The sequence below is a fragment of the Carcharodon carcharias genome, chromosome 27 (assembly GCF_017639515.1).
Source record: "Carcharodon carcharias isolate sCarCar2 chromosome 27, sCarCar2.pri, whole genome shotgun sequence".
Classification (NCBI taxonomy): domain Eukaryota; kingdom Metazoa; phylum Chordata; class Chondrichthyes; order Lamniformes; family Lamnidae; genus Carcharodon; species Carcharodon carcharias.
Window position 1 is genome coordinate 10128911 of NC_054493.1, and position 15308 is coordinate 10144218.

The 15308-nt window shown below is 44.3% G+C and overlaps 1 protein-coding gene across 1 annotated transcript in view; it reads right to left on the reverse strand.

Moving 5' to 3' along the window:
• Positions 1-735: 735 nt before the first annotated feature.
• The window catches only part of LOC121270159 (zinc finger protein 229-like), a gene marked incomplete at its 3' end in the record, with an annotated part of 34446 nt that continues 19873 nt past the window's right edge, over positions 736-15308 (reverse strand). The window contains exons 5-7 of the mRNA XM_041175466.1: positions 3420-3602; positions 1017-1513; positions 736-848 (exon numbers count right to left, since the gene is read on the reverse strand). Of these exons, the coding sequence (XP_041031400.1) occupies positions 736-848; positions 1017-1513; positions 3420-3602 (793 nt within the window). The remainder of the gene's footprint in view (positions 849-1016; positions 1514-3419; positions 3603-15308) is intronic.

The window sequence follows — 15308 nt, forward strand, 5'->3', positions numbered from 1 at the left end:
TGAGAATGGGGTCAAGCAAATTGAAGGCAGGTCTCATGAATAAGATGAGCTCTGAGGGAGACAGAGGATAGAAGTGAAACCGGAGAACAATGAGTGTTCAGGGCCCAGACAAGGAGGAGCTTTAGAGGCAAAAGCAAAGAACTGCGGATGCTGGAAATCCAAAACAAAAACAAAAACAGAAATACCTGGAAAAACTCAGCAGGTCTGGCAGCATCGGTGGAGAAGAGCACAGTTAATGTTTGATGATGACTCGAAATGTCAACTGTGCTCTTCTCCACCGATGCTGCCAGACCTGCTGAGCTTTAGAGGCAGTTTGGCTCAGTGGGCTAGTGGAAGGTAAGCAGCAGAGGCAGCTAATTGGATTGTCTCAATCTTAGTGACAAAGAAGCTCCATGAGCTCCTCACACTTATTGTTGAAGGTGAAGATGGAGGAGACAAAGGAAAGGGAGAGCCCTTCAAAAGGAGCTAACTTGTGTCAGAGATATTAAAAAGATTCAACACACTGTTTAACACAAAGCTGATTTATTTGACTTTTATCCAGAATATTAACTACTATAACTGGGCTGGAGTTTATTAACATCAGCAGAAACAGACCCCAATGAACATGGTTCAGTCCTGGGCCTGATTAACAGCAAAATCCAATCACTGTAATTATTTGTGAACTCGCTGGTGACCCATCAGGGTAGATGACCGAGTGAATCTCTTCCCACACACAAAGCAGGTGAATGGTCTCTCCCCACTGTGAACTCGCTGGTGTCTCTGCAGAGTGGATGACTGAGTGAATCCCTTCCCACATTTGGGGCAGGTGAACGGCCTCTCCCCAGTGTGAATTCGCTGGTGTACAATGAGTTGAGATGATTGCCTGAACCCAGTTCCACAGTGGGAGCACCTGAAAGGTCTCTCGTCAGTGTGAACAAGTTGATGGCGCATGAGGTCCAGGGAACTTTTATAGCACTTCTCACAGTCAGCACATTTAAAAGGTCTCTCGTCAGTATGGACTTGCTGATGTTTCAGATGGGTGGATGAATCACTGAATCCCTTCCCACACTTGGAGCAGGTGAACGGCCTCTCCCCAGTGTGAACTCGCTGATGTTGTAACAGTCCTGATGATCGAGAGAATCCCTTCCCACATTCAGAGCAGGTGAACGGCCTCTCCCCAGTGTGAATTCGCTGGTGTACAGTGAGTTCAGATGATTGCCGGAACCCAGTCCCGCAGTGAGAGCACCTGAACGGTCTCTCGTCAGTGTGAACACGTTGATGACGCATCAGGTTCAGTGAACTTTTATAGCACTTCTCACAGTCAGTGCATTTAAAAGGTCTCTCGTCAGTGTGGACTCGCTGGTGTTTCAGCAGGGTGGATGAATCAGTGAATCCCTTTCCACACTTGGAGCAGGTGAACGGCCTCTCCCCAGTGTGAACTCGCTGGTGTTGTAACAATCCTGATGATTGAGTGAATCCCTTCCCACACTTGTGGCAGGTGAACGGCCTCTCCCCACTATGACCTCGCTGGTGTCTCAGCAGGTTGGATGACCAAGTGAATCCCTTCCCACACTCAGGGCAGATGAATGACCTCTCCCCTGTGTGACTGGGCCGATGAATTTCCAGCTGAGACGGCGATCTGAATCCCTCCTCATAGTCTCCACATTTCCACCGTTTCTCCTCACTGTGAACAGTGCTTTTTCCTTGCATGTTAAAAATTCTATGATATTCAGATCCGGGTGTGATGTTTTGTTTGAGTTTCTTGACTGCAAATCGTCCCCTTCTAACACCCTGTGAAATTGATTTGAAACAGAAAAAAGGGAGTGAGAGAGAACCCACAAAAACAGCTTGTGAAATTCAGCTGAATGAATCTGGTAATTTTTTGGGACTGGCACCAGGAAGAAGTGACTGCAAAAGCTGCTGGATTGTGATAAAAGCCCAACTGGTTCACTCATGTCCTTCAGGGAAAGGAACCTGCCACCCAGACTGGGTTCACACAAGACTCTGGCCTCTAGAAGAACACAAGAAGTAGGAGCAGGAGTAGACTATACGGTCCGTTGAACCTGCTCCGCCATTCAACAAGATCGTGACTGACCTTGGTCTTCAACTCCACCTTCATGCCCATTCCCCATATCCCTTGACTCTCTGAGAGACCAAAAATCTCTCCATTTCAGCCTTAAATATATTTTAATGATGGAGCATCCAGAGCTCTCTGGGCCGAGAAAATGCTATGTGACAAGAGAGACAGAGAGAGAAGAAAAAGAGAGAAATCGGAGAGAGAGAGAGAAAAAGAATGAGAGGAACGGGATAGAGAGTACCCACAGCCCTCTGGGCTAGAGAATTCTCTCTGAAAAGTGAGACAGAGAGGAAAAGAGAGAAAGTGGCAGAGAAAAAGAATAGGGGGTGGGAGAGACATGGGGCAATAGAGAGGTATTCTGTAGATCTACAACTGAATGACAATTTGACAGAATCTTCCAAACTCTCAATCTCTACCACCCAGAAGGACCAGGGTAGCAGGTGTATGTGAACATCATCACCTGCAAGTTCCCCTCCAACTCACACACTGTCCTCACTTGTCTGACATCCAGTACTGGATAAGGAGTAATTTCCTCAATTTAAATATTGGGAAGTCTGAAGCCATTGTCTTCAGTCCTTCTACAAACTCCACTCCTGAGCCACCGATTCCATCCCTCTCCCTGGTAATTATCGGAGACTGACCAGAATGTTCACAACAATGGCGAAATATCTGACCCAAATTAAGATTCTGACCACATATTCACATCATCACCAAGACCGCCTATTTCCACCTCATTAACATCACTTAACTCTGCCCTAGTCTCAGCTCATCTGCTGGTGAAACTCTCATCCAATCCTTTGTTACCTCTAGACCTTCACCTGCAGCACCTTCACCACCCGGACTGCAGCGGTTTAAGAAGGTCAAAAACCACCTTCTCCACAGGTAACTAGGGATGAATAATATCTGCTGCTGGTCTTGTTCGTGAAAGGTCTGAGGAATGGGACTAGCTGATTTGTTCTTGCAGGGAACCAGCACAGGCCGTATGGACTGAATAATATCCTTCAGTATTGTAATCATTCATTGATTATATGACTTAATGAAAAAGGGACCAACACTGGAGTCCAGCGACTAACATCTGGTATCAACGTCGATTGCCCCCTGTAAAGATGGCAGCTGCGCGTGCGCCCTGCTGCCCGTCGCCCCTTTAAATATGGCGGCAGCGCATGCACTGTTGCACATTGCCTTGTATAAAGATGGCGGCCGTGCTGCTCACTGTCCTCTAAAGATAACAGCAAAATCGGTCCAAGAGATTCTTACTTGCGGTTTGAGGAGGTCGGCCGCTGTTTATGAAAACTCTCCTTCCTACACCGGGTGTTTATGAAGCCTCCCCTCGCCATCGCCTGCTTCATTCGACCTCACTTACCCGCTGCCTCCAATCAGTCTCTGCCTCCCTGGGATTCCAACACCAGACCGACCACATCCAACACCCGCACTGCGCATGCTCCAGTCGCTGTAGCACTGCGCCTGTGCAATGATCGCCTGTTGTGCAGATATGGCACATTCTGCCTCTCGGTGAATGCTGGGTAACCGCACCGCCATTGACAACCTGTTTTGTTGAATACCAAATCATCTTTTATGGTCCTATTACGATTTGAACCGTAGAGGTAAAATGATTAAGTCAGCTGATACAGCATCCAAGTGCATGGATCTGCTCCATAGTTCTATCTTGGATTTTGATTTAAAGCAAATAAAAATCCCTAATTGTCAGATGTGAACTCACTGGAATCTCAGCAGGTGGTGTGAACAAGTGTCTCTTTATCACAAAGAGAACATTTAAACAGTTCCTTACAACGTATAATGTACTGATTGTATATCAATTGCATTGAACTTTTAAAGCTGAAATGTTAACCAGCGGAAAAAACTGAGTAAAATAAAAGCAAAATACTGCGGATGCTGGAAATCTGAAACAAAAACAAAAATAGCTGGACAAACTCAGCAAGTCTGACAGCATCTGCAGAGAGGAACACAGTTAACGTTTCAAGTCCATATGACTCTTCATCAGAACTAAAGAAATATAGAAATGTGGTGAAATATAAGCTGGTTGAGGGGGGTGGGACAGGTAGAGCTGGATAGAGGGCCAGTGATATGTGGAGGCAAAGAAGAGATTGCCAAAGATGTCACAGACAAAAGGATAAAGGGGTGTTGACAGTGTTGATATTATCTAAGGAATGTGCTAATGGTGACATTAAGGGTAGAAAGCAGGACAACCAAGTGGCAGATGGCCCAAGTGGGGGTGGGGTGGGGGGAAAGGATCGAAATGGGCTAAAAGGTGAGATAAAATGATAGGTCGAAATAAATTTAAAAATAGGTGGGAAAAGAAAAATAGATTTAAAAAATATAAATTATTGGAAAAAGGGGGATCGGAAAGCGGGTGGGGATGGAGGAGAGAGTTCATGATCTGAAGTTGTTGAACTCAATGATAAGTCCGGAAGGCTGTAGAGTGCCTAGTTGGAAGATGAGGTGCTGTTCCTCCAGTTTGCGTTGAGCTTCACTGGAACATTGCAGCAGGCCAAGGACGGACATGTGGACTTGAGAGCAGGGTGCTGTGTTGAAATGGCAAGTGACAGGGAGGTCTGAGTCATGCTTGCAGACAGACCGAAGGTGTTCCGCAAAGCGGTCACCCAGTCTGCGTTTTGTCTCTCCACTGTAGAGGAGACTGCATTGGGAGCAGCGAATGCAGCACACTAAATTGAGGGAAGTGCAAGTGAAGTGCTGCTTTACTTGAAAGGAATGTTTGAGCCCTTGGATGGTGAGGAGGGGGGAAGTAAAGGGGCAGGCGTAACACCTTCTGCAGTTGCATGGGAAGGTGCTGTGGGAGGGGGTTGAGGTGTAGGGGGTGATGGAGGACCAGGGTGTCCCGGAGGGAAAGGTCCAGATGGAAAGCCGGCTTGGGGGGGGGGGGGATGGTAGGGAAGATATGTTTGGTGGTGGCATCATGCTGGAGTTGCCGGAGGATCGCCTTTGAACGTGGAGGCTGGTGGGGTGATAAGTGAGGACAAGGGGGACCCTATCATGGTTCTGGGAGGGAGAGGAAGGTGTGAGGGCAGATGCGTGGGAGATGGGCTGGGCACGGTTGAGGGCCCTGTCAACCACCATGGGTGGAAAACCTCAGTTAAGGAAGAAGGAAGACATGTCAGAGGAACTGTTTTGGAAAGTGTCATCATCAAAACAGATGCGACGGAGTACTTACAGGAAGTGGGGTGTGAGGACCTGTAGTCGAGGTAGCTGTGAGAGTTGGTAGGCTTGAAATGAATATTGGTGGACAGTCTATCACCAGAAATTGAGACAGAGAGGTCAAGGAAGGGAAGGGAGTATCAGGGATGCACCATATGAAAATGATGGAGCAGTGGAAATTGGAAGCAAAATTAATACATTTTTCCAGATCCAGACGAGATCATGAAGTGGCACAGAAGCAGTTATCGATGTACCAGAGGAAGAGTTGTGGGAGGTGGCCTGAGTAGGACTGGAACAAGGAATGTTCCACATACCCCATAAAGAGACAGGCATAACTGGGGCCCATGTGGGTACCCATAGCCACACCTTTCATTTGGAGGATGTGAGACGAGTTTAAAGAGAAATTGTTCAGTGAGAGAACAAGTTCAGCCAGATGGAGGAGAGTAGTGGTGGATGGGGATTGTTTGGGCCTCTGTTCGAGGAAGAAGTGGAGAGCACTCAGACCATCCCGGTGGGGCTTGGAGGTGTAGAGGGACTGGACATCCATGGTGAAGAGAAGGCAGTTGGGGGCTAGGGAACTGGAAATTGTTGATATGATGTAGGGTGTGAGAGGAATCATGGATGTAGGTGGGAGGAGACTGGACAAGGGAAGAGAGAATGGAGTCAAGATAGCAAGAAATGAGTTCCATGGGGCAGGAACAGGCTGGCATGATCGGTCTGCCGGGACAGTCCTGTTTGTGGATTTTGGGTAGGAGGTAGAAGTGGGCCGTCCGAGGTTGAGGGCAGTGGAAGGAAGATCTCCAGAGGAGATGAGGTCAGTGACAGTCCTGGAAACAATGGCTTGATGTTCAGTGGTAGGGTCATGGTCCAGGGGGAGGTAGGAGGAACCATTATGAATAATTATCAGCTCCCTGGTTTGCAGCTGCGGGGCTTCTCCCTCCTGGGAACAGGCCCAGGTTAACGGCCGCCATCCTGGTTCAGTGACTGGAGGATGGTTCACATCAGAGGATGGGGGAGGGAGGACAATAAATAAGAGGTTACACTTTGGGCTCAAATCAATGAGGACTCTGATCTGTGGGAAGGAAGGAAACACTGGGAGGTGGACGGGGAGGATTCAGAAACACCCACTGGAGGCCCCAAACCCCCAATATCAACCTGCAAGAACTAAAACAGAAAATGCTGGGAAAACTCCGCAGGTCCATATGATTCTTCTTCAGAACCTGCAGGTCCTACATTTGCAGCTCTGGGGCTTTTTACTTTCTGTGTGATGCAACAAAGAGTGGGCGGGGCTTCAGGGTTCCAGTGACCAGGAGAGAAAATGATTGATTCATTGACTATATTCTCACTCTCCACACAGGGACTTGAGAACAAAACCCAGTCAGAGTAGACAGAGGGTTAAAACTGGGAGTGAAGAAAGAAATGGTGGAGATGGTATGAGGGGTTTGGCAGGATGACCTTCTCTCAAGGAGAAAATTAAGCGATAGCCTGCCATGGGAGTCCTTATGAGTAGATGGTGTTGGTGGTGGGGGGGAGGGTGTGGGGGCTGTTGGGTGGGGTGCTCTGGAGAGTGACCAATGGGGAGAGGGGAGAGTATGTGGCATGAGGATTTACTGCTTAGCAGGAACAAGGGAGGAAAACATGTTCCAAAGAAGCCAGAATTGTCTGTTCAGAATTTCTATCCTGTATTTAATGATGAATTTTGTAAACTCCTCTTCCAGGATATTAGAATGGATGGATTTACATACAAGAAACTCAAATCGAACATCACAGCATGATCTGACAGAGTCACTTGATTCATCAGGACCTGAATGTCATCAGCCTTTCAATGTGGGAGGAGAAATGTTTCTCTCTTCCCTCTGTGGGAAAAGGTTTCAAACATCAGTGTGACTGGAAAATCACAGAGACACACACACCTGAGTTCCAGTGAACTGACTGAGGAAAGAGCTTTAACCAGTTATACAGCCTGAAAATACATCACCCCATTTACAGTAGGGAGAAACTGTACAGGTGTTCTGTGTGTGGACAAGGCTTCAACTGATTGCTGAACTTGAAGAGACACAAGGACAGTGGCACCATGGAGAAACCGTGGAAACGTGAGGCCTGTGGTAAAGGATTCAATTCTTCATCCCGGCTGGAAATCCATCAACGCATTCACACTGGGGAGAAGCCGTTCAGCTGTTCTGTGTTGGGGAGGGATTCACTCGGTCATCCAGCCTTCGCTCACACCAGCGAGTTCACACTGAGAAGAAGCCATTCAGCTGCACAACCTGTGGATGCAAGTTCAAATCTTCATCCATCCTCACTGAACACCAGCGAATTCACACGGGTGGGAGACCATTTACTTGCTTCGTATGTGGGAAGGGATTCACTCAGGCATTTGCCCTCTAGTCACACTACCAAATGCACACGAAGGAGAATCCATTCAGCTGTACTTCCTGTGGAAAGAGTTTCAGGCAGTCAACCGACCTTAGTGAACACCAATGCACTCACAATGGGGAGAAGCCATTTACCTGCTCCGTTTGTGGGAAGGGATTCTCTTGGTCATCCCAACTGCTGACACATCAGCAAGTTCACACCGGGGACAGACCATTCATCTGCTCCTTGTGTGGGACGGGATTCACTCAGTTACAATACCTGCTGAGACACGAGCGGGTTCATAAGTGATTACAGGGGTTGGACTCTGCTGTTATTGCTGCTGTTAATAACATCCAGGTCTGATAGTCTGACAATATTAGGTTTGTTTTTGCTGATGTTTGCAGCCCTATGACTGGCTGGAGTTTAATATTCTGGATATGTCACTGACTTTCGGGGCTGCAGTGTTCCTGTTTGAAAGCACCATTTGTGATCTTTCCCCTTAATACAAGAACTCTCCTCAGGAACATGTTTACAATAAAAGTTTGAACTTTTTCTTCAATCCTATATTGGTCTTCGGTGCAAAATCTACAATTCAGTGTCTGAAAGGTTCCACTGATTTACATCTCCAATTAGAAAGTGCTGATTAATCCTTGCTGAAAATTCTGACTGACTTACACATTCTTCAGTGACAGTTTGATCATGAAATTAAATTAATAAGGAACATGAAACAAAACAGTAAAATATTTTACAGATGCATTAATAAAAGCTTCATCAATCAACATTGATATTGATGAAGCTTGGAAGTCGCTGATTCAATCATTTCTGACACAGCAGCAGCAACATTTGGTAAAGGTGGAACCCACAACAAAGACTGGTTTGAGACCTACTCAGCAGAGATGACATCTGTCATCAAAGAGAAAATAAACCCAACAGCTAGAACACTGCACAACTTGAAAGTAGCCAAGATGGTTGTGCAAAAGACAGGGATATACTGTGTAAATGGACACTGGATTAGCCTACACGAAGAAATCCAAATTGCCTGTGACATTGGAAATCTATGTGCCATGTATGATGGGATCAAGATGGCACTTGGTCCAACCATCACCAAAGTTGTCCCCACCCCCCTCTTCCCCGAAATCAACAAATGGTGACGTACTCACTGACAGAAATAAACAGATGTCCCACTGGGTTGAACACTACTGTGCGCTGTAACCCCCATGAAATGGACATCTCTCAGTATCCGTTTGACTCTCCTGCAGCTTCCCATCATGGTTGAGTTGGATGAGGAACCCTGATCATTTCAGCTTGAACAGGCTAATTGTTGTTCAGCAAGCAGAAAGACACCCGGCAAGGATGTCGTTCCAACCAAGCTGTTCAGGCACAGAAAGTCACAGATATTGTGATTATCTGCTTCTCTGGGAGGTGGCATCTGTTTCACAGGACATGCTTGATGAAAAAAAGCATCACAATATACAAGAACAAGGGTGACAGTGGAGATTTCAATGACTACAGGGACCTCTCACTCCTTAGCATCACAGGGAAGACCTTTACTACGGTCACGATTAAATACTTTATCTTTTAGCAGACCGAGTGTATCCAGGGCATAGTGATGTTTCTGTTCTGGCAGGTCTACAGTAGAAATTATCTTCTCCATACATCAGCTACAAGAGAAGCATGCAATTGGGATTTAAAATGCTGCTGGCTTCTGTGCTGAGAAAATGGAAACATTATAATTACTGAACCTTTCAGCATGGATCACAATTTACTTGTAGAATGGTAAAAGGCACCGAAAAGTTAGGTTTCCCTAAAGATAAGCTTCAGAAGTTATGATCTGGAACTTACAAGCTGTAGGAAGCTCCACCCTTTTTGACTCTTTTTGGTTGAAGGAGGTTGAAGCTTCAATGCCAACTTATTTAGTGTTATTTTTCTTCAGTTATATTACAGTGATTTGTAAAGGTGTGTGATGAAACCTCAACTCACCTTCTTTGGTTCGAAGGTCGGGAACTGCAGTCGGGAAATGCATGTCAGATGACCTGAGATGGAGCATGTTTACCTGGTCGGTGTCCCAGGTAGCAGGACCCGGGAGGGGGAGAGGGAGAAGTTCCCAAACCAGGGAGAAATCCCAAAAGGTAGCTCCAGGTAAGGGATCAAGATAGGGGATAGAAATAGGTCCCCTGAAATGAGATAAATGAAAGGAGCAGATAAATAGGCTCAGAGTTAAATAAGGAGCTGCAGTGAGCAGACTTGTAGTGAATTGGGCTTGAGAGAAGCCCTGAAGATCTGCGAAGGCAGCTGAAGGTCAGTAACTCCATGCTGTGGGCTGTTGGGTACCTCTTTGAAGCAGTGGTGTTCTGCTTGGCACAGCCAAAGATCTGAAATTGTGCTCAGAATGTGATGCTTGAATATACTCGAGAATCCAAGAGAAAGGAATATTGGAAGGAGTGGTTGAAACCCTGTGAGGGCCATTATTGAAACTGCCCAAGTGGGATTGACTTTTGGAAAGAATTCCAAGGTGAGGTCTTCAGATGTGGAAACTGAAAACCCTCATGAGAAAGACAACGTTTCAGTGAAATTGGTTAGCTCACAATGTGATAAACGTCTGGGTGGGTTGTTGAGGAATCCATGGTACCTGCTTTGGTTGCACCTGTCCTTGAGAGTTCAGAGTGTGTCAGAGTTGGAGGACAGGAGTTTTAAGCTCCCTGATAAGAAAAATTATAAGGCTTTTGGGGACAGTAGTTAACTGAATAATCAGTTATAGAACTCAGTAAATTGATCAGTTTAGCAGAGATGCTACTGGAAGATAGAGTTTAGGGAACTCATTTGTTCACTTTGCAGCTGAAGAAGCAATGAGTTTAAAGTGCATTTTTTGGGTGTCTCAGGGAGAGATAAAAGTTGGGTGATAAGCATCGAGTGAATGCCAGGAATTCACCGGAAGAAAACTCTTTGCAACTGTGCCAGTCCCAAATGAGAAGCTTTTGTGTCAAGCTAGTGGTAACTCTTCACTAGTTTATGTGTCTGTAAAGATATTTCTGGGGTAAAGGAATAGTGTGGATGTGAAGTGCCTTATTGTGTTGGTATTGAGATCTTTCCAACCTTTTTGTCTGGTGTAATATAGTTCATTTTTTTCATGTTTAATAAATTATTCTTTGTGTCAACAGACTCCTGTTGATGAACTTTCTTCCATAGGTTTTTCAAAAAAAATTAGGATCTGTCAAACCAGGATTCACTCTGGGATCTTGTTGCCCAGTATTAGCATCAGCTGGGATTGTAACAGTAATCTGAAGAAAGAACAAAAGAGCTGTGAGAAATACCAAAAGAACTGGAGAAACAAAAATGGTGTTTGGTTTATCTTTGATCTGAAAGGAAAAGTTACATAAAGTTGACACAATTGTGCACATTTGAGAACGTTTGCTCCAACCTTTCTACAAACAAGCGGAGAAGTTAACCTTTTCCACTGTGACAGTTTGAACTAAAGACTTTGCCTTTTAAAGATTTGGATTTATCCCATTTGCTATCTTTCAAGACAAAGTGCTTGACAGCAGGAGATATGGTAGTTAGGTCTTAGCTGATTGCAAGTATTTCTATCTCTGATGTAAAAACACCATATTGTGTGAAGATTGAGTTGGACAGTAAAGTTCCTCCAGGGCTCATGAATGAGGTAGAATGGTAATTGATGGGATGGCCCACTTAAAATAAAAGACAGAGAAAATCATACGACCAAATGGAAATTGGAATAAGTCATCCTGGGTATAGTTCAATAGAATAGATCAATCTGGTATCCATGTATATTTATGTGAAAGAAATGAAAGTGTAGATGAGACTAGCAAATGTTTAACCTTTTGTTGGAGACGTTAGTATCCTTGCCTCTGAACTTTTCAAGGAAACTGCATTTAATAGTCTGGCCACTACCTGAGGCATTGTAGTGGGGAAATAAGCCAAGATCATCAGACATCTCTTGATCATTTCGTAAGATTATCTAAAAGTCAAGATGGCTTGTATCATACGGAATGTGTAGCATGATATTGGAATACTGGTGTGAGTTTGTAGTTGTGATTTGTTACATGTGAAGTAATTGACATGTGGAAATGCATGGTGAACCTGCTCTGAAGAATGAGTCCCAGACATGCTCAGGATCTCAACAACACAACAGCATAAAGTGATTAATGTGGTTATTAAAATGAGACTTTTTATATTATCAATGCATTGACACATACTCCATGGAGAAACAGACTTTAAAATGATCAGGATATAATTAAACATGTTAAATTCTCCCTCCTACTGTTAACATTGAGTGGCCCATTGTTATCCTGGGTGATCAGTCCCGGTGGCAGATAGTGTGAAATACAGGACAACATCTCTGGATAATCACTGCCTCTAATTTCCTTCTGGTATTACTAATGATGCTAATTCCTCTAATGTTCATGATCTGATCATGATCTACAGAGGCCATATGGGTGGAGCTGAGGAATGGGAAAAGTGTGACCACTTATAGGGTTTATTATAGACCACCCAATAGTCAGAGAGAATTGGAGGAGCAAATCTGTGGAGAGATAGCAGACCGATGTAAGAAACAGAAAGTTGTGATAGTAGGAGATTTTAACTTTCCACATATTGACTGGGACTTCCATACTGTAAAAGGGCTGGATGGCTTGGAGTTTGTCAAATGTGTTCAGGAAAGTTTTCAAAATCAATATATAGAGGTACCAATGAGAGAGGATGCAATACTTGATCTCCTATTAGGGAACCAGTCAGGTTAGGTGACAGAAGTATGTGTAGGCGAACATTTTGGGTCCAGTGACCACAATGTCATTAGTTTTAACTTAATTACGGATAAGGATGGGTCTGGTCCTCGAATTGAGATTCTAAATTGGAGAAAGGCCAATTTTGTGGAAATGAGAAAGGATCTAGGAAGAGTGGATTGGGATAAGTTGTTTTCTGGCAAGGATGTGTTCAGTAAGTGGAAGGCATTCAAAGGCGAAATTTTGAGAGTGCAGAGTTTGCATGTTCCTCTAAGGATTAAAGGCAAAGTTAACAGGCATAGGGAACCTTGGTTTTCAAGGGATATTGGCGATCTGGTTAAGAAGAAGAGAGAGGTGTATAGCAGGTATAGGCAACAAGGAGCAAATGAGGTACTTGTATAGAAAATGTAAGAAAATACTAAAGAAGGAAATCAGGAAGGTAAAAAGACATGAGGTTGCTTTGGCAGATAATGTGAAGGTAAACCCGAAGGGTTTCTACAAGTATATTAAGAGTAAAAGGATAGTAAGGGACACAATTCGTTCCCTTGAAGATCAGAGTGGTCATCTATGTGTGGAGCCTCACGAGATGGGGGAGATCTTAAACAGTTTTTTTGCATCAGTATTTACTCAGGAAACTGGCATAGTATATAAGGAAGAAGGGAAACAAGCAGTAGTGTAGAGATGAAAGAGGAGGAGGTGCTTGCTGCCTTACAGCAAATAAAGGTAGATAAATCCCCCCGGGCCTGACATGATATTCCCTCGGACCTTGAGGGAGACTAGTGTAGAAACTGCAGGGGTCCTGGTAGAAATATTTAAAATGTCCTTAGCTACGGGTGAGATGCCGGAGGATTGGAGGTGTTGTTCGGTTGTTTAAAAAAGACTCCAAAGTAAATCAGGTAATTACAGGCCAATAAGCCTGATGTCAGTAGTAGGTAAATTATTGGAAGGCGTTCTGAGAGATCGGATATACAATTATTTGGACAGCCAAGGGCTGATTAAGGATAGTCAGCATGGCTTTGTACATGGTAGGTCATGTTTAATGAACTTTGTAGAGTTTTTCGAGGAGGTTATTAAGAAAGTAGATGAAGGAAAGGCTGTGGATGTTGTCTACATGGACCTTAGTAAGGCCTTTGACAAGGGGAGGTTAGTTCAGAAGGTTCCGACACTTGGTATCCATGGAGAGGTTGTAAACTGGATTTGAAATTGGCTGTGTGGGAGAAGACAGAAAGTGGTAGTGGATGATTGCTTCTCAGACTGGAGGTCTGTGACTAGTGGTGTGCCTCAGGGATCTGTGCTGGGACCATTGTTGTTTGTTGTCTATATCAATGATTTGGATGATAATGTGGTAAATTGGATCAGCAAGTTTGCTGATGACACTAAGATTGCAGGCATTGTGGACAGCGAGGAAGGCTTTCAAAGCTTGCAGAGGGATCTGGACCAACTGGAAAAATGGGCCAGAAAATGGCAGATGGAATTTAATGCGGAAAAGTGTGAGGTGTTGCATTTTGGAAGGACAAACCAAGGTAGGACATACACAGTAAATGGTAGGGCACTGAGGAGTGTGGAGGAACAAAGGGATCTAGGAGTTCAGATACATAATTCCCTGAAGGTGGTGTCACAGGTAGACAGGATTGTAAAGAAAGCTTTTGGCATACTGGCCTTCATAAATCAAAGTATTGAGTATAGGAGTTGAGATGTTATGGTGAGGTTGTATAAGACATTGGTGAGGCCAACTTTGGAGTATTGTGTACAGTTCTGGTCGCCTAACTACAGGAAGGATATCAGTAAGATTGAGAGAGTGCAGAGTAGATTTACTAGGATGTTGCCTGGTCTTAAGGAATTGAGTTACAGGGAAAGATTAAACAGGTTAGGACTTGGAGCGTAGAAGAATGAGGGGAGATTTGATGGAAGTTTACAAGTTATGAGGGGTATAGACAGAGTAAATGTGAGTAGGCTCTTTCCACTTAGATTAGGAGAGATAAACACGAAAGGACATGGCTTTCGGGTGAAAGGTTTAGGGGGAACATTAGGGGGAACTTCTTCACTCAGAGAGTGGTGAGAGTGTGGAACGAGCTACCATCTGACGTGGTAAATGCGGGCTTACTTTTAAGTTTTAAGAATAAATTGGATAGATACATGGATGGGAGAAGTCTGGAGGGTTATGGACTAGGTGCAGGTCAATGGGACTAGCGGAGTAATATTTTGGCACAGACTAGAAGGTCCGAATGGCCTGTTTTCTGTGCTGTAGTGTTCTGTGGTTCTATGATTGATGAAGAGAATTTGAAGACAGATTACAAGGAGAAAGAGTATAATGGAAATGTTTGCATTGACCAAGAGAAAAGCTTTGAAGCTACAAAAGGCAGAATCTTCTTGAGCCTCACGGTGTGGAATGTAGATGGAGGCAGGCCAAGTGAGGAAGATCTGAATAATCTTAATAACTTTATTAAATGTTTCTCAATAGTAAAGACACTTACGAACATTAAATCTCTCAGAAAGAGATGAGATTTTCAGGCACAAACTATGAGAAAAGGAATGACATTATCTCACAGACTCACCAAAGAGGATTAAATCATTTATGAGTTAATTGGATTGATTTTTTCCATTTTAATAAACAAAAACAGAACATGTTGATATTTATTATCAAGTTAGCAAGACCTTACTAAAAGAAACATGGTTCCATACACAAAAGGTCGGGGCTCTTGACCTGATCTAACTTTGACCAGAGTAACCAGATTAGAATGAATGTGCTGATTGTACTCTCAGCTCTTTCTGATGAGTCCTTCCGTAAGTATCCAGTAATCTCATGGTCTCAGTAGGGAAGAAAGAAACATTTAACAGAAAGAAACATTGAACAACAACACATCATTTCCTACTTTCTGATCTTGTTTGAAGGGGTTTGGACACAGATAATTGTGTAAGAACACAATGTACATTTAGCCTGTTAGGGGCCAAAGTCCTGTTACAATTTGAAATGAATCCCAGGA